Source organism: Eleutherodactylus coqui, chromosome 6 (genome assembly GCF_035609145.1).
Source record: "Eleutherodactylus coqui strain aEleCoq1 chromosome 6, aEleCoq1.hap1, whole genome shotgun sequence".
NCBI classification, from domain to species: domain Eukaryota; kingdom Metazoa; phylum Chordata; class Amphibia; order Anura; family Eleutherodactylidae; genus Eleutherodactylus; species Eleutherodactylus coqui.
The window spans coordinates 79,992,700-80,019,026 of NC_089842.1; the positions used below are offsets into that span (position 1 = coordinate 79,992,700).

General features: G+C 47.5%; 1 protein-coding gene across 1 annotated transcript; it reads left to right on the forward strand.

The window, feature by feature from the left end:
• The first annotated feature begins 1,269 nt into the window (after positions 1-1,269).
• On the forward strand, positions 1,270-25,749 carry USF2 (upstream transcription factor 2, c-fos interacting). The gene is made up of 10 exons (XM_066607044.1): positions 1,270-1,624; positions 10,243-10,289; positions 11,376-11,491; positions 11,798-11,917; positions 13,544-13,697; positions 15,449-15,536; positions 18,731-18,789; positions 18,871-18,965; positions 19,400-19,531; positions 23,445-25,749. Exons 1-10 carry the CDS (start codon positions 1,581-1,583, stop codon positions 23,532-23,534), a joined length of 945 nt encoding a protein of 314 aa, XP_066463141.1. The 5' UTR covers positions 1,270-1,580; the 3' UTR covers positions 23,535-25,749.
• Positions 25,750-26,327: the final 578 nt, after the last annotated feature.

A 26,327-nucleotide genomic window follows, 5' to 3' on the forward strand; every position in this document is an offset into this window, starting at 1 on the left:
AACAGTGAAACCAGTGGGAGCCGCGCCTACAATACCAGCCGGCGGCTGCTGCCACGTGGACAGCGCTATCTGCTTCCAGCTCTGTCCGTACGGGCCAATGAACAGTGAGGATCCTGAGCAGTCCTCACCTTGATGACCTATCCTGCGGGTAGATCATCAATAGTAAAAGGAATCCCCAGCGATCAGCTGACCCCCAGGCCTGGGTGTCAATGGGGACAGCAATGGAAACTGATAGCGCTGTCCATACTGCAGTGGCCCGGTTTGGTACTGCAGGCACAGCCCCTACTAAATAGAATGGGAGCTGTGCCTGTAGTACCAAACTGCACTGCTGTAATGTTGACAATGTTATGTTGCCATAGTGACAGCGGCCTGGGGGGATCCAAAGCAGCAACCCCCAATGATTGCCTATTGATGACTGTCCTGAGGATGGGTCACACATAATTCACTCCCCTTTAACATCAGACCACAAGTTCGCTGCATTGTCAGTCTGCTTGTAACAGTTTATTGTCAGACTAGTCTGGAGGACAGTCATAGTGCTTCAGCTATCAGAATACCCGACTAGCACTAGGACCGCGCACAGCAGAACAGACCTTCCAGGTCCAGGCCGTTCATCCCTCACGTGGTGATGTCACATGACGATAAGCTGACAGCTCCAAGCCACGCCCATTCTAAAGCTAATCTGGGCGGAGCCGCCAGGTCTTTGTTCAAACTCATGCGCGCCCCCGCGTTTTGGCGGTTTTGAAACGTTTTATATTTTTTCCTCCTTTCATGAGGTAAAACGCGAGGGATCCGTACAGAATCGCAGACAGTAGATTTTACACTCCACCGCTCCAGTCTTGTCTGCTAAACACAAGATTTACATTGCCGCTAAACCATGTCTAGAAACCCCTTACGTGTAGAGCCGGAGCTGCGGATATTAAACCACGAAAAAAAAAATACTGTGAAAAACCCTGCCTGAAAATAAACCCGACCGCTACTAAAATTAAGTAGGGGAAAAAAAGTGAAACACGGTATTTATAGCTTACAGCGCCGCCCGCCCCTATTATCTACGTGTTGTAGACTGCACTGAATTTGCTAGATCTTTGCGGTGCTTGTGTGCTGCGCCCGCCCGCCCCGATTGCGTTTCCCACAGAGAACACCCCGCCGCGCAGAACTGACTAGAACTGTGTGTCAGCTTTGTGTTTCTCGGGCCCGCCCGCTCGTGGTTTAGGCGCTGCTTCTTGTGTCTGGGGCCCGCCCGCTCGTGTTTCTGCCTCGCGATTGCCAGGCCCTCCCGCTCTTCTGCTGCTGCTGAGGGACCCGCCCGCCTCTCCCTGTGTGCGGCTGCTTGTCGGTTCTCGTCCGTGCCGGCCCGGTGTGAGGCGCCTCGCAGCTTCTCCCCGCCTCCCTTCTCCTCACGTGTCCCGGCGGCGGTGCAGGAGAGGCAGGGAAGGGATCTCCTCACATGACCCGTGTGTTTGTCCCCGTGATCAGATCCGTCGGGCCTCCCGCCTCCTCCTCCTCCTCCCCGGGCAGCCCCGGGCCCCGGCCCCGCACAGCCTGACCCGGGGGGGGCCCTCTCCCTGCCCGAGCCCCGACACATGGACATGCTGGACCAGAGCCTCGACTCCTCCGCCGCCGCCAGGTGAGAACTCTAGTCCCAGGCTGCGGCCTGTAGTGGGGGGAGGGGTCTGGTCAGTGCGGACCCCCGCAGCCTGTCACTGGGGGGGGGTGTAAGATATGTAGTATATGCTGGAGCCCATATGCTGGATACACCTCTATATCTGTGCATTTTACTGTATTTGGCGCGGTCACTGTGCACTTTTTTCCCCCCCAGGTTAGAACATCACGGTAATTTTTGACGCAACGCGGACCGTGCCGCTAAACATGGCAGCGCGCCCGTGACATACAAGTCAATGCCATCGCATGGCGGCCCTCGGTTTGTCGCGATCACAAGATGCGTGAACTTACTGGCATTCTTGCTGTGTGGCCCGCTCCGTGACGCCTGACGTGGCGAGATCACTGCGGATACTTGCGCTGTTAATCAAGACGGTTTAAGTACGGATTTGGCCGCCATTTTTAATGTTGGATCAGCTGCGTGATTTAACACTCGTTTCTTAAGGGTTAAATATGGCCGCATAAATAACCTGCGGGATCGGTAGGATCGGCCCCAAAACGCCGCCGTTACGAAAAATCTTTGGGGAGGTCTGGAATCCCCACCAATTAGCTTGCACTGAATTTGCGCAGCACAACCCGCTGCGGTCCGTGTGAAGTCGTTCTTAGGCCGGGCGGATTTTAATAATGGAATTCGCTGTCCGTGTGGAAGATCTGCGGTAAAACGCGGGCATTGAAAGCGGTTATTTTAGATTTCATATTTTTTTTCTTTTCTGTTCACGGGTGCGAATTGTGGAATCCGTGAGCGGAGGAAAAATCGCAGCGTCCTCTATTTTAGTGCTGAAACCAGACTCGTATGTGTGCGGCAAACAATGGCGCGGTAATGAAATGGCGAATTAGTCTCACTGAGTTCCAGATGTTTTCTTGCAGAGTTCCGCAGTGTTTCACGCATATCCTCATGAATTGCGCGCGTATTTGTCCCCTCCTCTCCCCCCCCCCCCCATCAATTTCTATGGGGTCCTTCGGTGCGCAAATACACAGAAAAGCAGAACCTGTTCTACGTTATTTTTGCGCTCGACCGAAAAGCGTGCGCAAAATATGGAAATGTAAACAAAGACATTGAAATCCGTGTGTTCTAATCTCTGCGCACACGGCCGGCCTCAGCGGCGCGGATGTGTTGCGTGTTTGGCCCGCTGAAGGTTTAGGATCGGCGGCGGATCCTTCCGCTCCGTGCGAATGACATTTTTAAAAATCCGTTGCCGTGGCTTGTAGTGTAAACGCTGCGCCACATTTATATCCGGCGTGGAGGCGCCTCACGCTGCGCACACCACGGGTGTACTGCGGAGTGTCGGATGTGGAAAATCCGTATCAGGATCGGCCGCGCTCGGTGCGGGATTTTACACGGATGTTGGTGCACAATTCGCCCCTCTCATCCGAGAAAGTGGAATCCACACCAAAAACCGGAGGCCATAATTGGCGCACTACCTTGAGCATGATCTCTGCGCCAGCTTTGCAGCGGAGGCTCTAGCCTTCGTTGACGGCCGTAGGGCCCTTTGGCGCCGCCTGATTCCTGCCCGTTAAGCGAGCACCAATCGTGACTGCAGCATGGCGATCGTCGCTCATTACTGACATTCTCGTATAAACGATGATTGATTCTCGCAAACCATTTTGTCGCCATACAGACATCGCGGTTCGCACCAACGAATGAGAATGTTTAACCCCAGCGGCGGACGATGAGCGTTCGGCCGCTCGTGCGTGTACTGGTGCGCTGCCCGCACATCTGTGTTCGCGGAGCAGAGAAGGGGAATCCCATGGCCAAGTCTGTCTGTTTTAGGCCCGCGCTGGATGCACTATATTGGGGTCCGCCCAGTTTTCGCCGTGTGCAGCGCTATTTCTCCCAGTGTTTTGCGCCGGACCTGCGCCATAATCTCGCAGCGGAGCTCCAGCACAGTGTGAGGGCGGTCGGACAAGGCCTTCAGTCACTATTTGTGTTGCCCCATGTTGGTGTTTGTACAGAGCTGCCGGCACACCCATCTGGGGCGTATAATAACAGTCTTATATAACGCTGTGCTATACGTACGGCAGGCCGCGTACAGACACGTTTCCGAGGCGCCCCGGACTTTCTGCACGGAAATTCCATCGGCAATTTTAACCCCTAGACAGACAGTCCGTTCGAGCCGAGCCGTGATGAAAGTGACACGCCGCACGGAATTCCAAGCCGCGACATCCATTGTATCGCCGTTTCCACTGCGGGCTCTCTATGGGGGGAGATGGCCGCAGCGGAATAAACCACTTTCAAAACCCGCGGAATTTGAGCTGTGGAAATCTTGCGGCATTTCGGTGCGGTCCGGCTGTGGACATTCCTCGGGGTTTACATGTGAACCGAGCCTTAGGGTCTGCACTCACTGCCAGTTGTGAGGAGGGCGGTCCTATCAAGGGTCCGTCCTGTCAGCGTACTCAGCCTGTGGTGTTACGGTTTGGGCATTCGCCTGGCGCTCGTACAGAGCTACTCGTGATGTTCGGCCATTAAGGCTGTATTTACACGGACGAGTGCGATATTGACCGGACCGATATCGCGTTGTGGACCTGCCATTGTGACGCATCTCAGTTAATGCATCACATCGCTGGACGCGCATTGTCCGTGTGCATGAGATAATCGCATGTGCTTCGAATAGTTAAAAAACGCATTGTGCTCGCACGAAACTGCATTTATGTTGAGGGGGTGCTGGGCTGCGGATCCCATAGTGGAGCCGCCCAAAGATGGGGCCTGCTGCGATTGGTCGGTCTTGTGGGAAACGTGCTTGTGTACAATAACCCACGGATGCTAATCGCGGACGAGCTCAGTGCGTCTCGCAACACAACACACCCGTGTAAATAGAGCCCAGGACTGACCCGTCGTACAGCGATCTGAGCGCGGCCGCCGACACACTAGCGTGGTAATTCACGGACCCGTTCTGGCCTTTGGAGCTGCGCACTGCCGGTTATCACGCAGACCGCATTGTACGACCGGTTCTTGTCCGCATATCAGACATCACAATCCGGAACTCATTATGGCCGCGGTCACACGGATGGAAGCGGGAAAGGCCACTGGGCTCCCGCAGCGTTCTTACGGCTGTGTATGGCGGCATCATTGTAGTGTGCGTGACCGCGTACTGCGCAGGACACCTGTTGTATATATTCCCCGCTGTGACGTGTATACCCGCAGTCCGTACGCTGTGTTATTGCATCTCGGTCTCCGGTAAATACGCAACGAGGAAGTGCAGATTTGCGTTATAATTTACGCCAGCGGCTGTCGGCCCGCAGGAGGGGGGGGGGGCTTCCTCTAAGTCCCGCCCACTTGTTGAAAAGTGCCGCAAGTTTTTTTGGACCAAAATGTCACAATTGTCCTCCACGTTTCCATAGAGACCAAGTGCTACATTGTATGGGATGTGACCGCCGGCATAGATCTCTCCTGTCGCCATAGGTGAAGCACTGGGGCTATGCAGGTGTGAATGGAAGCAATGTGCCTGTTCATTGACAGCAAGCAGAGGTCTGCAGAATTGTGGATTCTTGGGGCCGTTCTACTAAACAGTTTTTCACCCGGTTTCTAGTATATAAGTTGCTCATTTTTGCTTCTCATGCACCAAAAAACGTATTATTGTTGTTTGCTGACCGTCTGCTTTACTAAGTGGGCGTGGCTCATCGTTGGGGGCGTGGCTCGGCATTGGGGGCGTGGCTCCCCAGATTTAGCATCATTTCCATCAGAAATTAGAGTAAATTGTAGTCGCAACCTCTGCCGGCACACAGCGGGCTTCAGACTTGGCACATGGATGCCCCAGAGATGTAGTAAGCGGCTCGCAGCGCCTCGGGCACGCCGCAGTGGTGGGAGTAGCTTTACTTCTATGGCACCAGAACCCTCCTGGAAGAGATCGGACCCCCAACAACCCCAGATGCCTTTTTTTATTCAGTTCCCATCAGTAAAAAGCTATATGCCACCCCCTGGTGGAAACGGTCAGCATGTCATCACCTTGCTGATGGCTCCTCCTACCAGTAGCAGCATGTGAGCTGTCATTAGTAGATCACTCCCCCCCTGCCCTGGGCCTGCTGGGACTTGTAGTCCCACACTGCCATTCCTCTTAGTGCCAGCAGCTGTTACCTCTGCTGATCTTCCTGTATTTCTGAGCTATGGACCGTACCATCTGTGATCACAGGGGGGGTAACCAATATAATGGTTTGTACCTGCAGGCTGATAAGCAGTGACGTGTCTGAGCTACGTGACTGCGGGGACTGCTGCCGGTATTGGGGCGCGGGCGTGGGCAATGACGGGTCATGTATGTGGATGTAGGAAGCCCTGCTGGGTGACGGCGGTGCCCACACAAAGGGCCATGGAGGAGGGACAATAGTTTTCTGCCTGCTGGTAGCTGTAGTCCCCATCTCCTGTAAGACCGGACGGTAGTGCTACGGATCTGTGTTTTGTCTTCTCCGCCTCCGGGAGAGCTGGGTGGCAGCCAACCTGCTTGTAGTCATTGGGGACTGATTGATGTTGTGGCTGTAAGTATGTCTTTGTGTGTACAGACGGGGAGGGCGAGGTCATGTGACAGGATCACATGACCGCCTGCAGTGACATCACCACAAATTGTTTTCTTTAAGACGCCGGCAGAAGATGCATCATAAGTCATTTATCCTCTTACTAGAACCGGAGGACAGAGGCAGATGTATTGTTACTGTCCTCAATTTAGATGGCAGAAACTGAGACTGCGGGAACTGCTGCAAATGCATCACAGCGCTGCCTGTAGCTGGGGACTGAGTTAGGAGATCTCCCCCCATGTTCTTCCTGGTGGGATAAGTGGCGCCACTGTTGCACTTATCTCTTCTGAAACAGAAGTAATGGTGTAAATCCCAGCAGTTGGTTGTCCCAGTGTACACTGGCAGATACGTGTGTGTGTGTGTATATATATATATAGTCTGCCCTCAGTTGTTGCTTCTCCTCTGCAGATGTTCTGCCATTATTTCTAGCTCCCTGATTCCTGATGGTTTCCCTCCGCTGCTGTAATCCTCTGATAAGTGGGTCATTCTCATCAACGCCTTATCTCGCCGGCTGGTGTAAGATACTCTGCGATCGCCGCTTCCCCTTCCGTCTTCACACTAAGGTCTCCAGAGCACATTTGCAAGAAAGTATAAGTCTGACTTTGGGCGGTCTGCTGCAAATTTGCAGTGTCTTGTGCTGTGGATTCAGGGGAACCCCCCCTTACAGCACTCTGAGACCCCCGTGATTTAGTTTTGCAGCATTATGTACATGGTAATGGTAATCTCCACAGTATGGGGATGTGATGGCTGCAGCATGTTGGATGGGCAGTGGTAGAAGATGGGTGAGGTCTCGTACGGCCCGCTGTGGGTACCAGGTCATCTACCTGGGCCGGTAGAGCCTCTGCCCCTTCAGGCCTGTTTGTGTGATCGCAGCCAGTCCAGTTGCCGTCCTGCTGCACCTGAATCCGTGTCCAAATCGGCAGCAGTAGTGCATTTTGTCAGTTTTTGATGCTGAAATGCTGCAAATTTTGGTGCAGATTTCCAGCATTTCTGCCTCGTTTGAACACACCTTAAGTCTATCTTGTGGGTTCTGTATTTCTGCTCCCTCTTATGAATAAACCAAGTGGCACTGATAAAACCTCATTGACTCTAAAGGGGTTTCCAGAGTTAGGGAAACATGGCTGCTTTCTTTCCAACACAGTGCCACCCTTGTCCATAGGGTTGTGTGTGGTATTGCAGCTCAGCTCCATTGTAGTGAATGGGAGCTGACCTGCAATATCGACTGCAACCCATGGACAAGGGTGGCGCTGTGCTGGGAAGAAAGCAGCCACGTTCCTTTAACCCTGGACAACCCCTTTCATGGGGTTTATTTGGGTTCTGTGTGGGATTGTCTTGCAAATCAGCGCTGAAACCTCCGGACAGAACCTGACATGACGGGACAAAGCGGTAGGCCTCAGCTGAATTGTGCCCTTTACGAAACCTATATTAAAGGAGTTATCCCAAAATCTAATATTATCCCTTATCCACAGAATTGGGGGATAACTGTATGATCGGTGAGGGGTTTCAGCGCTGAGCCCCCCGTGATCCTGAGAATTAGGGACCCGTGTCCTCCTCCCACCCATAGTGATATGTGACAGGTCACACATGCAGAGCGACGCTCCATTCATTTCAGTGGGGCTGATGGAAATAGCTGACAGTGTGCCCCGTCTACAGCCGTCCTACTGACAGTGGCTGGAGCGCCGCTCTGCATGCTCAACCGCAGCTCCATTCACTCTCCTCTTCGCTGTGGGGGGTGCAGTGAGAAGGTAGGACTCCTGTTCTTGGGATCGTGGGGGTCTCTGGTGAAACCCCCACAGAGCAGTTATCCCCTATTCTGTGGGAAGGGCATAACGTTACATTTTGTGATAACCCCTTTTAATGCCAATGCAGACAGACGGTAAATGACACAACGGTGGGCATCGCCGGCCTGTACGGGGGAGATCGGGATAGAAATGGAGAACTGCTGTTCATATAATACTCTTTCCTAACTTCTATAATGCCTATAGTCAGGCCTTCACTCCAGAAGTTAGCCGGATGTCTGGAACGCCCTTCCTTCCCACTTTAGCTCCTCTCGCTTACATGGGCCACATACACCCGTGTCATTCGATTTCTATTGGGCCACTCATACCACGTATTATGTGTAATCTGCATCGATGTGGGAATCTAACATGACGCCGCAAGTCTGCACGCTTCATGTATGTCTGCTGTGTGTTCTGCATATTGTGCAGGCCGCATACAGTCCTATGCAGTGGGGTCTGTGACTTGTTCCCCATGTGGTGGGTCGGGTGTGGAGCAGATCTGTTTCTCCCCTTGAGCCGCTTATATTCCGACAGTAGTTGAGCTGAGCTTATTGTGTCAGCGCTCAGCTACACGGATCTAGTGCTGGACAACCCTACGGCCGCCCCTTTGCTTCACATTTCTCCTTGCACCGTTCAACCCGTGGTGAGAGCGTTCACTACGTCTTGTTAAGTTTTGCTGCCCATGAAAGTGTTAACTTGCTGCGAGAAGCCGATTAGTATGCAAGGAGGGCACCGCTCATTAGTAGGAAGCCAAGAAGCAAGATGACTTCAAAGGCTCCTCGGGAAGGTTGTTAGAGAAAGCCGTCACCTGCGCTTCTTGTTGTGCTACATTCTCCAGTCTGCATAGTGCCATGTAAACTCCGCTGCTGTGCCCTGCGTAACCCGGACGGATGAGCCAGGCTGCACACAACACAGATATGTAGCCTAGCAGGAGATGTGATCTGCCCAGGCTGTCAGATGGTATACCACGTGTATATAGGTACAATAGCTGATTGGCGTCTACCAGCATACAGTGTGGTCATGCCAGTTTCCTCCAGTGTTATCAGATTTTGTATCTTAAGCCCCATTTACACGGGCTCGAGCTGTCAGGTAAACGATGCCCAACACTCCTCTCGGCGATGCCCGCTGCTGTGCTGTTACACAGGAGCGAGTATCGCTGGCATCATCAAACTAATCTAATTTTATTGAGTCAGCCTCACCTCAGGATCAGCAATGAGGAAACTTCATGGCAAGTGAAAACTTTACGCAGCATCTGCAGAAAAATGGGTACGACTGCTATCAGACAAGCGCTGTCCGCTACTGCTCACCATTCCCCTAAACTTGCTGGGCTGAACGTGCAGCCTGGCAACTAACGCTATATCATTCACTTTAATGGAGCTGAGCTGCAATACATCATAAGTCTATGGACAAGGGTGGCGCTGTGTTTGGAAGAAAGCAGCCATGTTTTTCTAACTCTGGGCTAGGCCTCACATCAACGGGCCTGCACGGTTTACTAGTGATTGGGATGGGTTAGTCGTAGCCTAAGGCCGCCCGCACACGGGCGCATTTTTGCTGTGCAATCTGCAGCAAATACCATCCATAGCATGCTATGGGAAATCGATTCTTCCTGCACACGAGTGGAAACCTATTGCAGTTTCCTCAAGTGGAGGAAAAATGGTCCATTTTTGCGTAGATTTCGCACGGACAGCTTCCGTTGAAGTCAATGGAAGCCGTCCGACCCACGGCCCATCCGCAATTAACATTGCAGAGATATTGCGGATTCCGCGTCATCGCCTAGTAACAATGCAGGAAAAGTAAGGTTTTAAAAAAAAAAGAATCTGTACTCCGCATGTCCGTCAGCGAGCCGTCGTGTCCATCTGCAGTACAGAAAAAGAGAAAACACAGGTACGCACGGAGACGGAAAGCATCAGTGTCTAGACTTACTCAATGGAATACAAGTAGCCTAAACCGGTCTCCCCTTGGTGGACACTGGCCGAGTTCTCCAGGATTATCTGCAGTGACCGCGTGGCTTCGTGTTGTAGTTTTGCATGGTTTTTCAGGAAATTGCAGCTAAAATGCAACCAAATGGCAGTGTTGGCTGTTTACACAAGAGTGTATTGCCAGTGAGTGTCTGACCTGAGTTCTCAGCCTTAGATCCCCAAGATTCGGGGAGTTGGGTCAGTAGATCTCTGGTCAGGCCAGGAACTTGTCTGACTAACAGTGCAAATCTGTGCCTGTAATGCTCCGGTCTGACACCGGCCCTCTGATATGTGTTATCTGTGTCATTAACTTCATAAGTTGATTTTCATATTTTCTGTTTTTGCAGCCACGACAAAGGACAGGAAGCGGATGAAGTGGTAGAGTTACAAGACGGTAGGTGCTTTCTTGGCCCGTAATCCTGCCTCAATGTATTATCATCGCCAGGCAGTAGACTTAACCCATAAAAGTGTAGTCCTGGGGAGAAAAGGATTAAGAATACCTACACTCTTCTCTTTTTTTTTAATGTATAGAATAGCATTTTTTGCAATAGGGTTTATTAGCCCATTCTGTACATTTTTCTTACAAACCCCCTCTCCTGCTATGCAGCTAGGTGCAGGCGAAGCTGAGAAATCCACCTGCACCTAGCTGTATAACAGTGAAGGGCGCTCCATCCAGTGTCTATATTATATATAATTTTTAATAGCCCTCACCACCTCTGGTGTTTTATTGGTCTTTCAGCTCATATACTGCAAACCCTCCAGTGGCACGTTGTGAAGGAGAGAAGCCCTTCTATTCTGCAGATGGCTTCTCTCTTCACAGCGCTCACTCCCCGCCGGACCTGATGCGCTGACAGGGTTATGACAGGGTTATATAGTAGTGTACACCCCGATGCGCTGAGCCCCTGTAGGTGCATCGGGTCCGTCGAGGAGCGAACGCTGTGAGGCAGAGAAGCCATCTGCAGAATAGAAGGGCTTCTACCCTTCACAGCATGCCGCCAGAGGGATGGCAGCATGTGAGCGGGGAGAGCAATAAATCACCGGAGGTGGTGGGGCTCAGGGCTATTGAAAATAAATTTTATGTATAATACATGTGGATGTAATCCCTGACACCTTGTATATAAAGAGAAATTAGGTGTGAATGCACCTGGAAGGTTTTTCGACATACATTTAAGTCAAGGTGCACCAAGGGGTTAGAGGGATTTCCCAGCTTTATTTAAATAGTAAAATACAAAGTTCTACAGTTTACTAATCTGTTTAGTTTTAATAGGTTTGCAGTCAGTGAATGGAAACAAGCTGACAACTATTCCTGGCCCTCTCAATTCTCTTTTCTGTTGAGGTCTCCAGCTTCATGGTTCTTATTTCTCACTGATACGTTGTAATAAATGTGGCTGTTTAAGCTGCTCTGGGTTTGGATAGTTTTCCAGCCTGTTATTGTATAGAAATACTCCTCAGTAATCCGGTGGTTCTCTTCTCTTCCCAGGAGATGAAACGAGTGCCGACGAGCATACAGCGGTGGCCATTGCTACTGTCCAGCAGGCAGCCTTTTCTGAGCACAATATTCAGTACCAGTTCCGCACAGAGAACAATGGAGGACAGGTATGATCTCTCAGATTCTAATGTTCCCTTTAAACTGATATGAATGTGCATTACTTTAGTTCGATCAAGTTAGTGTGTGGAAAAGGGTATAAAAAAATTAACATTAGCTTACTGCAGATATATATTGCTTATCCCCTACACACTCGGGTCAGGCTATTATACTTGTTTACTTCAGTTAGATGGCCCATTTGAATGATGAGTCCAGTCGAGCACACAGTATGGCGGTTTCCCTGAAGTGGTGTAGGTGACACAGGCAGATCTTGTCCCCTCATATCTGACATGCAGTGGGTTTCCTATATGTTTCAGGTGACGTACAGAGTTGTCCAGGTGACTGATGGTCAGCTGGACGGTCAGGGGGATGCGACTGGAGCTGTGAGTGTTGTTTCAACTACTGCCTTTGCTGGCACTCCACAAGCAGTGGCGCAGGTGAGAGATGGTAACATAAAGTGATAAGACCTGATGCCATAGTTTGTGTCTGGTTATTGAGATGCTTAAGAAAGATAATCTAATGATCACACTTTAAAAAGGTGCATTCACACGTCGCTGATTTGCTGTAGATTTTGGTGTGGATCTGCAGCAGATTTCACCCTTTCAATTGAACGGTAATTAAAGTGAAATCTGCTGCAGATCCACGTCAAAATCCGTGATGTAATTTACAACAAATCGCCAAGATAGGAATTTTGACTAAGAGTTATTTTAAGTATCCTACTTAGAAATGCTTGTCTATGTGGCTATAAGCCAGGCTGTCACTCAGTACATAAGTAATGTATGTACATAGTGAGTGCAGCTCTGGATTATAATGCAGCCTGTAGTGTCCCATTTAGACAAGATGAAAGTCATCTGAACGGCTACACGAGCGCTGACCTCACTAAGGTCATTGGTGTTCATGCAGAGCGTTTATATAGGCAGAGAACACGGCTGGACCGCGGCTTCTCGCTCAGTGCGTCACCACCTTTGTGAACCGCTGTGCAGGGAGCGCTTACACTCAGCGAGAATCTCGCGATCCAAAATTTTCACTCAATTTCTTTTGTTTGAACGAATATTGATGGGCAATTATAATCGTCCTGTGTAAATGGCCCATAACTCGGGGTCAGTTCAGGATAAGTAATGTGATGCGTTTCTCGTTGATTTCAAGAGCAGGAATCTCTTGTCCCACTTTGTGGCTTGAGAAACAGGACGCGGCTGAAAAGTGGAAGTGAAGTGTTGTGTATAGTTATGTATACAGCCAAGCTTGCTCTGCAGTGATGCTGCGTACTGGATGTTTCCATGAGATGTAATGTTTTTCTCCTGACCTGCAGTATGTTGTCGGACTTCCTCCTGCTCTGTGGTTATGACTGGTAAACATCCAAACACTTGAGGTCACTTGAGACTAAACCATACAGAGCAGAGGTTACAGTGTGAACTATTACTTCTCAGTATGCTGTGCAGTGATGTAACGCCGTGTCACATCCTGTTATGTATAGATTTAGGCCTAATGTCCACGGGAGGACTTGAATTGCGGAATCTGCATGTGGCACCCGCACAGATGATCCGCAGTTCAAGCCATCCATAGAGAAACGTGGGCGTTCACAGCTGAATTAAAGCATTCGGATTTGTTTTGTGGATCTTGTAGTCCAAAAACCAAATCGCAGCACGCTCCCATTTCAGTGCGTTTCCTGCACAGATGGCTTCCATTTGAAGTCAATGGAAGTTTTCCGTGGCGCGTCCACAATTCACACTGCAGACTGTCCACGGATTTCGCAGGAAAGCAGGAGTTTAAAAAATAAAGAAAGAAATAACCTCTACTGCATTTGTGCGGCAGCGCGCCTAACGACGCTTTCATACACATCCGCAGTGAAGACCCAGACAGGTATGCACAGTCCTCAGTCTCCCACATGCGGAATCCGACCCGCCCGTGAGCATAAGGCCTTAGGCTGGGTTCTGTTTTGTTCTCTGGTAGTGGAGCAGCTCCATACATCATGAGGTCAGTTGGTAGAGGAGATTTTTGTTTCTCGGGTTACGTTACTAGCTATACACTGTACTCAATTCAGACTGTTATCCTTGACGTTGCAGGCGGTTATCCAGAACCCCTTCAGTAATGGCGGTAGCCCTTCTACAGATGCGGTCAGTGGTGAGGCTCGCTTTGCATACTTCCCCGCTTCCAATGTCGGCGACACAACAGCTGTGTCCGTTCAGACTGCTGACCCTACGCTGGCTCAAGCAGGAGGTAAGGGTCACTTACTTTTTTCTGATCACTTCCATTTTCAAATCTTCTCCTCTAAGTCATCTTTACTGTTTCGATCGCAGCCCTATAGAGTGGGCATTGGGCGCATAGAGCCCCACATCCTCAACATCATATACCTCATCAGATCCCAGACTCTGGTCACACCATGCCATAGAATCTTATAACGTAACACTTCTGGAGAGACCAATGCATGCCAGAAGTGCACAACGGGCCTTTGCTTGTTTACTCCCAAACAATGACCAATCTGCCTTGTTCATATAATGTGTGGTCAACACCTTACAATATGAATGGGGCCACACTGCAGTTCTGTGCACAGCCTGTTGTCCAAGGAAAACTGAGAAAGGGCCCCTTCATTCTTAGGATCCCTATCATAAAGTGATGTTATAGCCAATTGATATGCCATCACTTTATTACATATGATTAGCTCTTTAAGATTTACTAGCCACAAAGAGAGATCTTGAAAATCGTCAGAAATTGAAGCACAGTGTGGCGCCTATTTATTAAACCTTGGAAGTTTTGAGCCTGACACAAATGTTGTTTTTCACACGGTTTGCTGCTACAGTTTTGTTTTTTAATCTTTTAGGCCGGGCTCACACAACCGTAAGCAGAAACCGCTGTGAGCCCGGCCCATGACCCAGCGTACGGCCACAAAATTGTACTGCGCATGACCGTGTACTCGACCGCAAGGTATATATATGCAACCATAGATTGCAGTGGGCTCTGTGTCACGTATATCCATGGTAAAACAACCTGCTCCATTCTAATTTCCTCTCACAGATTATGGAATTCCAACACACTAATGTGATCAAAAGCAATGGCAACTGATTGCCTGCGATCTACTGCGTATGCAGCGGGCAGACAGAGCCTGCAAAATGCGTAATTCAAATCCGGTTGAGTGAGACCGGCCTTAGTCAGATATTTATATGGTATACTGAAGTACAGTTATAAGCATCTCAGAAGTCTTTACACTTTTTTATTGGCAAATACAATGTCAAAAAAAATCACTCCCCCAGAAGAAGCCTCTAGTACCCGGTTGTACCGCCTCTAGCTTGGATACAAGATGTGATAGGGGAAGGGCATGGAGGCTCTAGTACCCGGTTGTACCGCCTCTAGCTTGGATACAAGATGTGATACAGGCGGGCATGGAGGCTCTAGTACCCTGTTGTACCGCCTCTAGCTTAGATACAAGATGGGATACGGGTGGGCATGAAGGCTCTAGTACCCTGTTGTACCGCCTCTAGTTTGGATACAAGATGTGATACGGGTAGGTGAGGAGGCTCTAGTACCCTGCTGTACCGCTTCTAGCTTGGATACAATATGTGATACGGGTGGGCATGGGAGCTCTAGTCCCCCTGTTGTACCGCCTCTCGCTTGGATACAAGATGTGATACTGGTGGGCATGGGAGCTCTAGTCCCCCTGTTGTACCATCTCTAGGCTACAAAATGTGATACGGGCGGAATGCCCCTTGAAGTAGCAAACTTTGTGAAAAACCTTTGTGTCAGTCTCGGAGCTTCTGGCCAGGACTGCAGGTTCTCACCTGGCTCATGCGTCGCTCATAGCCGGGTACATAGTGTACTTAAATGGGTGTGTGAAATGCCGGCCTAAGTAAATGTGTATTACAACACTGTTTTTTAAAGTAAAGTGTGACCTGAATTACCGGGACGTGAGATATAATAAGCCTATATCTGACAGCACTGTAATATTTTGTTCTATAATTTTTTTATATCACCAGGGCAGTTCTATGTCATGATGACCCCTCAAGATGTGCTTCCTGCTGGGACACAGAGGACGATTGCTCCACGCACGCACCCCTACTCTCCGTATGTATCTGAATTAGGTTGTAGGATGATGGGTACCTTGGTGTGGGGTCTTACAGCTGTGATCCACTTGCTCACTAGGGGCATAGCACATGACTGCATGGTCCGATTGGACAGGATTTGTTTTCAGCCCATAACTAGAGAGACCTAGATCTCCGCATAGGCTCTGTATATACAAATTGGTAGGAGACTATTTGTAAAGTGGCTTAATTTTTCTTATATTTGATGTACTGGGTGAATACAAAAATGTGGTTACACAGATGGCCCACCACTAGATGTGTTGGGTTACATAAAGAGGACTTGTAGTTCCTGCTGACAGATCTGCATTTGGAGGCTCTGTTGCCAATTCAGTCACATTTGAGGGAAAAATTAGTGCTGTGATTTGCACTTTTTCCAGCCAAATGACCCACCTCAGCAGTACCCGTCAGCCCCCATTATAAGTCAGTGGGGTCTGCTGATGTCCACAACACAGAGATCTAAGAAAAAGCTAGACCAGATTTGTTAATTAATGAAGAACTTAAAGGGGTTGTCCAGCCAATTAAAATAAAAAACTTTTAAAATAATAAAAATAGTAATGCTGACCTTGCCTCACTCCCACCATTCCGGGGGTCTCTGTACTTCCTGGTCCCTGTTGACACAGACCTTAGACTGCTGCAGCCAATTAGTGGCCACACCTGGTGACCACCTACAACCACTGATTGGCTGCAGCAGTCACATTTCCATGTCAGTAGTAACCAGGGAGGTGCTATAGAAGCATCAGATCCAGAGAGCTGGAGGATTTCTAAGTTACGTATTACTACTTTTATCATTATAAGCTTGTTGTAATTTTAGAGGGTTTTCCAGGAACTGAAACTCTGGCAGCCTGTGAGAAAAGTCACGTGGACAAGAGCAGCCCATGTGATGTGACGCTCCGCCCGTGGCCTCATCCTAGTTGTGTTCTAGAACAGGCTTTTCACAGACTGTACAAACTGCCAAGATTTATTTTTCAGTTAGAGAACTCCTTTATGTATGTTGTAAAGTAGACTTCACAGAGAGCAGACGGGTCCTCTTCAACCCTTTCATATACAAATCCTGAAAGGCGTTGTCGGTGAATTATTATTTTTTTTTTCTTCTGTAAAATCCAGCTGTCCCCGTCATAATACAGTCATATACTCTCCTCTACCTGCTGTGTCCTGCGCCGCCGCCCTGGGTCTGCCCTGTGACTTCACGTTAATGGATTGCCCCAATCTGTTTAGGGGATGTCACAGGCTGGACTGCAGCCTGTAAACTAACAATGGGAGCAAGAACCAAGCGGCAGAGCGGGACACAGCGAGGGGTATGGGGGGCGATGAATATATAACTTTGTTTTTTTGTGGCAGTGATAGCTAGGTTGCATAGAAAAAAATCTCCGACAACCCCTTAAAGACGCAGCCTTTTTTTAAAAACTTATTTATTTTTTGCCGTTTTCGGTTTTTTCCTCCACTTTTTTTTTTTTGCAAGACTAGTTGTATTTTTCAATGGTACAATAAAATGTACTAAAAAACTTTTAAATTATAAGTGGAGTGAAATAATAAGAAAAAAAAACAAATTCCGCCATCTTGGGTGGGTGAGGGTGGGTTTTGTTTCTACAGCGCACACACTGCTGCAAAAATGACATAACTTTATTTTTTTAGTCAGTACAATACCAAATTTATGTGTTTTTTGTTTGTTTGTTTTCGGTTTTTTTTGGGGGGGGGGGGGTTCGGTTTAGTTTATTCTTTTGCTATACTACTTTTGCTTTTTGCAAAGAGAGTTTATTTTCTTCCACCACCTTCTGACAGCCAAAACGTCTTATTTTTCTGTCGACATAGTTGTGCAAGGGCTCATTTTTGTAAGGATGTCCTGTAGTTTCAATTGGTACTATTTTTAAGTGTAAACGACTTTTTGGTCGCTTTTAATTGCATTTTTTTTCTTGGACAAGGTGACCAAAAAAAAAAAAGTCTAGCTATTTTTTTTTGTCTGTTTTGGTTTTTATCTTCTGATAACGTTAACCATGTGAAGTAAATAATACGTTACTTGGCTAGATCAGACTTTCATGGCCGCAGCGACTCCGAATGTGTTTTTTTGCTTGTTCATTTATTAGAAATATGGCAAAAGGTTTTATTTTTGTTAATTTTTATTACTTTTTTAAAAAAAAATTTAATAAAACTTTTCAAAACTAATTGCTATGGCAACTACAAGGCATTGCGGGGAGAAGTGTGGGATCCCTGAACATTGATCGGGGCATTTAGATTCTGCTGTTAGAATGGACAGCGGCATTTAAAGGGCTAACAGCTTCGATCAGCATTACTGTTGATCGGAGCTGTTGCGGGCGAGTGTCAACTGTAAAAAAAAAAACAAAAAAAAACACAGCCAGCAACCGCATTATTTGGAGTGGGATGGACCCTTGATCCCCCGACCCTCCAGGACATAAATGTACGCCCTGTAGCGTTAATGGGAAAAACCTTGTAAACCCTTAAGAATATGGATATCCTATATAAAAGGATAGGGGGTATATATCTGATTGCTGGAAGTCAGACCGCTGGGGCCTCCAGCGATCCTGAGGTCTCTGCAGTCTAAAGGCCCTTTTACACGGGACGAGTGTCAGGCAAATGATACTCGCTCCTGTGCTGTTACTCAGGAGCGAGTATCGCTCACAGCCCAGCCAGCAGGGAGGTGGGGCGGCTGAAGAAGAATTCTCTCCCCCTGCCCCTCCTTTTCACTGTAAGCAGCGGATGTTCAGTACTAAACTGCTTCTGCTTACACCGAACAATGGTAGTTCGGATTTTAAGCCTAGTTTCTGCATGCAACAGGACTATTATCATTCAAAACCCTGCATCGTCCCATGTAAAAGGGCCTTTAGTGCCCCATGTGAATGGAGTGGTAGTGCGCATGTGTGAGCCCAGCTCCATTCACTTTTATGGGAAGGAAGAAGATTGCTGAGCGCAATAATCTCACTCCATCCCATTGAAGTGAATGGAGTGACGGTCTAGTATGCACACTACAACTCCATTCACATGTGGCATTCAGGGTACACAGATTTCTGAATCGCTGGGGATCTCTGTGGATGGACCCCAATGATCAGATTTTTAGGCCCTATCCTGTGGATAGTTAATAAATGTCTTAAGTGGTATAAAAAAACCAACCCTATTAAGACTCATGGTGCCGTATGTAATTGGAGCTTGTACTTCCCTTGCTAGAAAAATGGATGGCAACAGAACTCCACGTGATGAGCGGCGTAGAGCACAACACAATGAAGGTAAGCCGCAGTCTCTGCAGACACTCCTCATTACTGAGGTTGTGTATTTGCACTTCTGATCTTTCTCTCTTCTTCTTGCAGTGGAGAGGAGAAGAAGAGACAAGATTAACAACTGGATCGTCCAGCTATCAAAAATCATTCCAGACTGTAACTTGGAGAGCAGCAAAACTGGAGCAGTAAGATGAACATAGTCCTCTTCTCTAGACAGTTTATTAAAAGTTAATTCCTGCCAACCTTGAAAATTGGGGGTGTCACACTCAGATGGGGCGTGTCCTAGACTACTTGTAATTAGGCACTGTAGCTAAACAGCTCTGTCTTAATAGAGCTGAATTAAAATGCAGCCAAGGAGCGAGATCTGAGGAAAAATAAATGGCAGGTAATCCTTCCCTGTAGGTACAGAGTTTATTTTGAGCTCCTGACTGGAGGCTTGCTTTAAGGAAGGTAACAGGCAAAGCTGATATATTGCTTAGTGTAAGGGCCTAAGGGAGAAGAGCATTCAAAGAGAATCTGTAGCTGTGATTTATGCACATGCCATGATATTTCTTGCTACGTTCAGCTTTCCTATTTTGCCTCGGGGTCCTAATAAATCTCATTGCTTTCCGGTATACAGCAGAGTAAAGGCGGAATCCTGTCCAAAGCCTGCGACTACATCCGTGATCTGCGCCAGACAAATCAGCGCATGCAGGAAACCTTCAAGGAAGCCGAGAGGCTGCAGCTGGACAATGAGATGCTGCGTCAGCAGGTCTGTTATGTAACAGTCTTGTAGTTTGTCAGATAGATATACACTGTCCTACCAAAAGTAATTGGACGCCTGAGCAAGAATCCAAAGTAGTATTTATTTCCATAGGTTGATACTTAGTGGGGCTCCTTTGGCCCTAATGACATTGCATATTATTCGTGGTATACTTTATACGAATTTCTGATACACTTCAGCTGGTATTTCCCACCATTCATCCTGCAAACATCTGCTGATTCTTTCAAAGAAGATGGATGCTGTTCACATTTCCTGACCTGACATTCCAGTTCATTGCAAAGATGTTCAGTAGGGTTCGGTCAGGACTCTGTGCAGCCGGTCCAATCATGGGACATCCAAATCCTCAAACCAATGTAAAACAGCAATGGATCTGTGACATGGTGCGCTGTCCTGTTGGAAGTATGGCTGACCATCCCCAGAGTATTGCCGCATTGTTGGTAGCATATTACTTACTAGAATGTTAGGGTACACCTCCGTGTTCATGGTTCTTGTCACCACAACCAACAGGCCGAGACCATGCTACGTAAAACATCCCCAAACTGTAGCTGAACCTCCATCTTAGCTGTTGTCATGACACACTCAGGTAAAAGGCGTTCCTCATCATCCACCACAACCAGGTACGTCCATCTGATTTGAAGATGGAGCAGTGTGATTCCTCACTCCATAGAACGTTCTTCCATTGCTCAACTGTCCAATGATGACGCTCCTTGTACTATTGTTGATGGCCGATGTGTTGCAGTTCATGATGAACAGCTTGTGTGCAGCGACATAACCGGTATATCCAATAGTGTGCAGTTCCGGTCACAAACTATAGCTGACACCTCCAAGAGTCCGTATCTTATGTAGCATAGTTTAGGACAGGTGGCATGCTAATAAGACTCAATCCAAACCATTCTACTGATAGGGGCGTCCAAATACTTTTGGAAATATGGCAACTGAAGGGTGATGCCTGGAGGACTTGTCTCCCCTCCTGATGTTTGTTTTAATAAGTACTCGTATTCCCCATATAGTAGCAATTTTGGAGAGTCTTTTCTTAGAACTCTGGGTTTTGCTGTCCCTCCTAGAAATGTACTAATAGACAACTGGGCGTTTATCGTGCCCCTTATCAAACACTGTAGGAACACTCAGCTGTCAATCTATTCATAAAACCTCTAGGAGGAGTACTAGAGGAACGGCACAATGTGGAGCTCTGAGAAAAAATGCAATTTTTTTTTAAATTTTATAAAAATTAAATGTTTACTAAAACGGACATGGCAGGAGAGCTGACCGGTCCTCTTTAACAGAGGTGTGGGGCTCAGCTGTGCTAGTGGGGGACAACTCCTTACAACTAGATAATAGCTCTGGGGTTCTCTAAGTATCAAGCTGCCATGGAGTTTATGACCACTTCTTTCTGATTAATTGCTACCTAGGCAGTGTTCAGTGAGGATTACAGTGAATAGAGGCAGTATGACAGTCTTTGTTGGCAAACACATGGTATTCCCACGCATAGCAGAGCTCTGCCAGTGACTAATGTCATGATTGGGGCTAGTTTTCCCTTGTGGCTCCTATGGATGCCCCAGGTAGTGGAAAACTGCAAAATTAAAATAAAAATGTATTTTCTGATCTTATAAAGTACATATCAGGTTAGAATGGTGTAGGTATGTATATATGTGTGTGTAGCCCATGAAGGAAGTGACATGCCATGTGCTGGGTTGGTTGGTATATCAGGTGTGTAATAGGCTGTCTGCTCACATATCGCTCGTTGTCAGGAGTAAAAGGGATGATTTATCAAAGTTGCAAAAAGGGATGCTTATTGGCTTCCAGACCGAGAGTGACGGTATTTCTCAAACAGCAGAGCTGTGAACCGTTAACTCGCTGCTGTGGTGGAAGTGTATTGTGAGTGGACAAATGGCACCATTGGATATAACGAACGTGGAAACTGCGGAGCACCACGGACCTTTGATGTGAGAGGTGAATATTGGCTACGAAGGTGCGGATGGGCCGACCGATACACTACAGTGGAGCAGCTCACCATGAAAATGAACCAGAGGGCTATAAGATGTGTCCAAAACATTTCAGCAAACCCGACTGTTTATGGGGCTCCGAAGCAAATGGATGGTCACTGCATCTATGCTAACAAAGGGGCATCAGAAGAAAGGGCTTCAATTTGCATGGCAATATTGGAACTGGACCACCACTGATTGGCAAAGGGTTGCCTTCTCCGATGAATGGCGTTTTCTGCATCATTAAACTGACGGATGTTGGCATGACAGGCGAGAAACATCAGAAAACACCCTGCAACCATTACTAGAAGAACACAAGCCGGTGGCCGCAGTGTTATGGTCTGCAGAATTTTTCTATGGCTTTCTCTGGGCCGCTCATCCATGTGGAAGGCACGGTGAACCGGTTTAGTTATGAATCCACCCTTTAGACCCCGTACACCTGTACATGCTGCTTGTCTTCCCTGGCGCAGATAGGATCTTCCAGCAAGATGATGTGACATGTCCCACGGCTAGAAATGTCCGACAGTGGTTGGAAGAGCATGACCAGGAGCTCCAAGTACTTTTACTCATTGTCAAAAAAAATCCCTCCCTTAGAAGGAGTTGTTGGAATCAGATGGAATTTTGTATAATTGTAATGTTTATTACAATAATGGAGCAAAAGGATGATTTTAATTTGGCAAAACTGACCCCTTGAAGGGCCGCTCCAGCTTGGATACAAGATGTGATGCATGGAGGCCTACAGGTTCCGTATGGTATCCTGCGAATAGCAGTCCACATTTCTCGTAACTGAGCCTCTACTTCCATACATGTTCTATTGGCGATAGATCTGCCACCGCGCAGGCCACAGAAGTGACAATGTTGTGGAGGCTCCTGTGACTCTTCCCCCTCCCTCTTGTGTGTGCGGCTGAGCATTACCCTGCTGGAAAATGCCTCTTGGAAGCCGCTATGTCAAGATGCACCATGTAGATAGACACCTACCTAAAAGGACTGTTGATGTACCCTTTCATTTTATGATGGCATTGTCTTTTTGGGTGAGTGTCTATCAGCATGGCACATCTTGACTTGGCAATCTTTGCTCTCTTTTGCTTGCGAAAGCGCTCCAAATTGTGAGGACATCTGATGTGTAGCGCCCTCTTCAGGTCAGCCCACAGATTTTTCAATGGGACCCAGCTTTGGGCTCTGGCTGGGCCATTCCAAAACTTTGATCATCTTCTAGTGAAGCCATTCTTTTGTTGATATGGAGGTCTGCTTTGGGTCGTTGTGCTGAAAGGTGAAATTCCTGGCAAAACCTAGCCGGGCTTGGCTGTTTTCCATTGATAGAAAAGGCTTCTATCCTGCCCCCCTCCCCCACAGGCCAGACATATGAAGAATATGGGAGATGCTTGTCACAACCATTACTTGCCAAAAATACCTGCAGCCCCTTTAATGTACAGAAATTGTACAGATAACGGGTCACAATGAATGTGGAAATAAATCTGAAATAATTCATCATTGTCAGGTTTTTTTTAACATAACAAACGTGGCATTTTGACGGTTGTGTAGATTTTTTTTTTTTAATCCACTATTTATGCCATTTTCTTAGTGCTCCTTCAAAAGTGCTTGAACAGCACATCATACAAGTTCAGTCTGCTTTGAAATCTTTGCCTATGAGAGACCTTGATGATGCTGTATAATTACATTGTGTCTTGTTGATGTTGCCAATGGTGTATGATCTGTGACATGACACTGTCTTCCACAACCTCACCTTTTGTAGCAGGTTGGCTGTTCCTCACCCAGTTTTAAGCCTCCTATACAGATATTTCTGTTTCAGATAATGACTCTGTTTCAACCAACATATGAAAATTATGTTCATGATCATCTATTTTAGTTCACTTGACTCTGCAAATCCATAACCTTGTCATATTCTGTTTCCTGATCAGATAGAAGACCAGAAGAACGAGAACACAGTCCTGAGGGCACAGCTGCAGCAGCATGGCATTGAAGTTGTGGAAGAGGCTCCGAGGCAGTAGATCCAGCACCGTGCTCCTTACATGGATGCAGGGAGTCAGAAAGATGCCCTAAAAAAACAAAACTTGTATATCAGCACCCCCCTTCGTTCTACCCTTTATACCTTTTGCTCTGCTCACCTGCCGCCGCCACCCCGCATCTCCCCAGCCTTCCACTCCCTTTAAAGTAACCGTGTCAAAGATCTTTCTTGATCCTTGTGAACTGTGTGGCACAACGAAGGGGTGAGGGACTGCCATGGGTCTTCCTTGCAGACTGGAGAACCCTTTTGTCCCCTCTTCAACTCGGAACATGCTGACCTTGGAAAACTTTTCAGGCCTCTTCAGTGCCAGGGACTTGCATGAGGTTGACAGAAGGGCTGCCCACACGGCAGAGGGTGTACTACGTTTGCATCGCTCCACTTTTTTTTTCTATGATAAATATATAAATACGAACGTACCTTTAGACTTTTAGCAATGACAATAGATGAAACAACCTTCCTCGTTTTCCCTCAATTTTTTTTTTCTTTTAAACACCTGTCGTAACTTTCTGCAGTGTGTGACTTTGCGGATCAACTCGTTATAGCATTATGCTAAATTACTACAGCTTCCAGAAGAATTGCACATTGTTATTTTAAGCTAGCAGGAGGTGCCAGAGGTACAATTCATCCATTCTTTGCCTATAATGTTACAAAATTCGCTTCATTCTACACTTGCTGGTTTTTAATTTTTTTAATGCCCTTCATGAACAGACTGTACTAACAGACCTGAAAATGGCCACTAGATGGTGACGGAGAGCTATGTATCAAGCAGGTCTTGACGCTGCAGTGCATGAACCTCATTGGAGAGTTAACAGTAGTAGTAGGATACTTCATCTTGTGTTACATTTAGTCTTGTACACCAGTCACAGCCAGAGCTGCGGTTTAAAATTTGCACTGTGCTGACAGACGCTGTCATTTTTTTCCTCTACCTTTCAGCCTGTCGCTGTTTAAAGAAGAATTCATATGTTATAAAGTGAATGTGTTACGGTATGGTATGCCTCGCTTTGGCCCTAAACAGATCCTGAGAATGAAGGGTCATCAGTGCTGGTGTGGAGATTGGTTCCCTTTTAGACTTTTTTTCCTGCACAGCGCTGCTGCTAACCACCCTATTGCAGCTGGCCCAATTCATTTGAATGGATGTGTCCTGCAGTTCCTCTGGTTGGCCGATGTGCAGGAAACAATGATAAAGGGGGTGCGGTTCTGAATCGGCACAACCGCCTCTTCTTTTTTTTTTTTTTTTTTTTTGCTCGGATCGGTTGCACCCCAGCCAATCATAAAGCAATTTGCATTTAAAGGGAACCTGTTACAAAGTTCATGCTGGTCGAGCCTGGAACATATCTTCACAGTGCCCCCATGTAAGCGGTGGTCTGTAACGCTGCTGCGTTTCACAATAAGCACAACTCTGAACGGGATTCTTGCGTCCGAGGCGGGCTGCGTTAGCCGCTCCCTGCATCATGTAGACTGACAGCGCTCTTTCTATGCTTGTGTACAGGGAAAGAGCCGTCCGTCTACATGATCGGGTATGAGACACCGCCGCAGCCCACCTCTTTGCCTTCAGAGCTCTGTTCGGAGTCAAACTTTTAAAGTGTGTTTATTCTAAAACGCTGCAGGGTTTCCTAATAACACACGAGGGGCATTAGGCATCCCTGTCTCTGGTTTATGGTGACCGTAGTTCTGGCAGCAAGAACCCGGTGACAGGTTCCCTTTACTCAAATGGGAATACCCCTTTTTTAATTTTTTTTTTCTCTTCATTTTACAAGGCATGATAGTGCCTGGTGTGAGTTCTACATCTCCCACAATGCAGCACAGCAGATCATGCTCAAAGATTCAGCAAGGACTGCTGTGAGGTAATAAGAGGCCAGCAGTATTTGTGAATATGGGTGAAATATGTAGCATGTTATTTTCCAGTTACTCTGAAGCAATACCTGAAGCATGCGGTGTTACTATGCACTTTACCCTCTCGATGCATCTTTATTGCGCCCGGCGCTATTACCTGCTGTGTACCATTTGTAAGGTCTCATTGCCCCCCGTTGTAGAGGCAGACAGATCTGCTTGCTGCATAGCTCCCGGGATCTGGAACATGTTCACACTTTACACCCAAGACCTTTGTGTTATTGTTCAGTCGTGACCGTCATCGACCAGATGCTCGCTCAGATAATGCCATGTCTTAAGAGAAAAAAAAACTTTTTGTTATTGTTTTACTTGTTGCCGTTTTTATTTTTTATGACTTCATGTTCTTTGCTTTCTTAAAGTGGATTTGATTCTAAAATACATGTATTTTAAAAAATCTCCCGTAAATGTAAAATCCTCAAGTTTTCGTCATCTTTAGCTGTTTCTTAGTTACCGTTTTTTGGAAAAAAATGAGTGACAACCAATATGGCAGCCATTACAACTCCTACAGGAGGTTATCTGGCTTCCTGTGGGTCAGATTGTCCTAATACTACAGAATCAAAGGGTGTACCACGACCTAACGAGGCAAGGTGGCCATTCTGGGTCAGGGGAAAGCTGGGTAAGAACCCCTGGCCCTTTAATGGCTGCCTTTATTATTCCCACTGGCTGTTTCCAGCTTTCTGAGTAGCAAATTGGCCATTCAGGAAAGTGTCCACAGTGGAAGATGTAGTGATGGCCACCCAGCTTTTCCAGCAACTAAGAGGACTACATTTGCCTTTTGGTGATGTGGCTGAAGAGGACGACACCAGGATTATATTTACAGGGGATTTTTTTATTATTTTTAGGGAGTTTCATATATAGTGGATGGGCTTCTCTGCAGCATTCTGGA

Excerpts from the sequence above, each read along its gene's own strand:
- USF2 (XM_066607044.1), top strand. The coding sequence starts at position 1,581 with ATGGACATGCTGGACCAGAGCCTCGACTCCTCCGCCGCCGCCAG. Across the intron at positions 15,537-18,730 it reads CGCACGCACCCCTACTCTCC|AAAAATGGATGGCAACAGAA; the intron begins GTATGTATCTGA and ends TTCCCTTGCTAG. Across the intron at positions 18,790-18,870 it reads TAGAGCACAACACAATGAAG|TGGAGAGGAGAAGAAGAGAC; the intron begins GTAAGCCGCAGT and ends TTCTTCTTGCAG.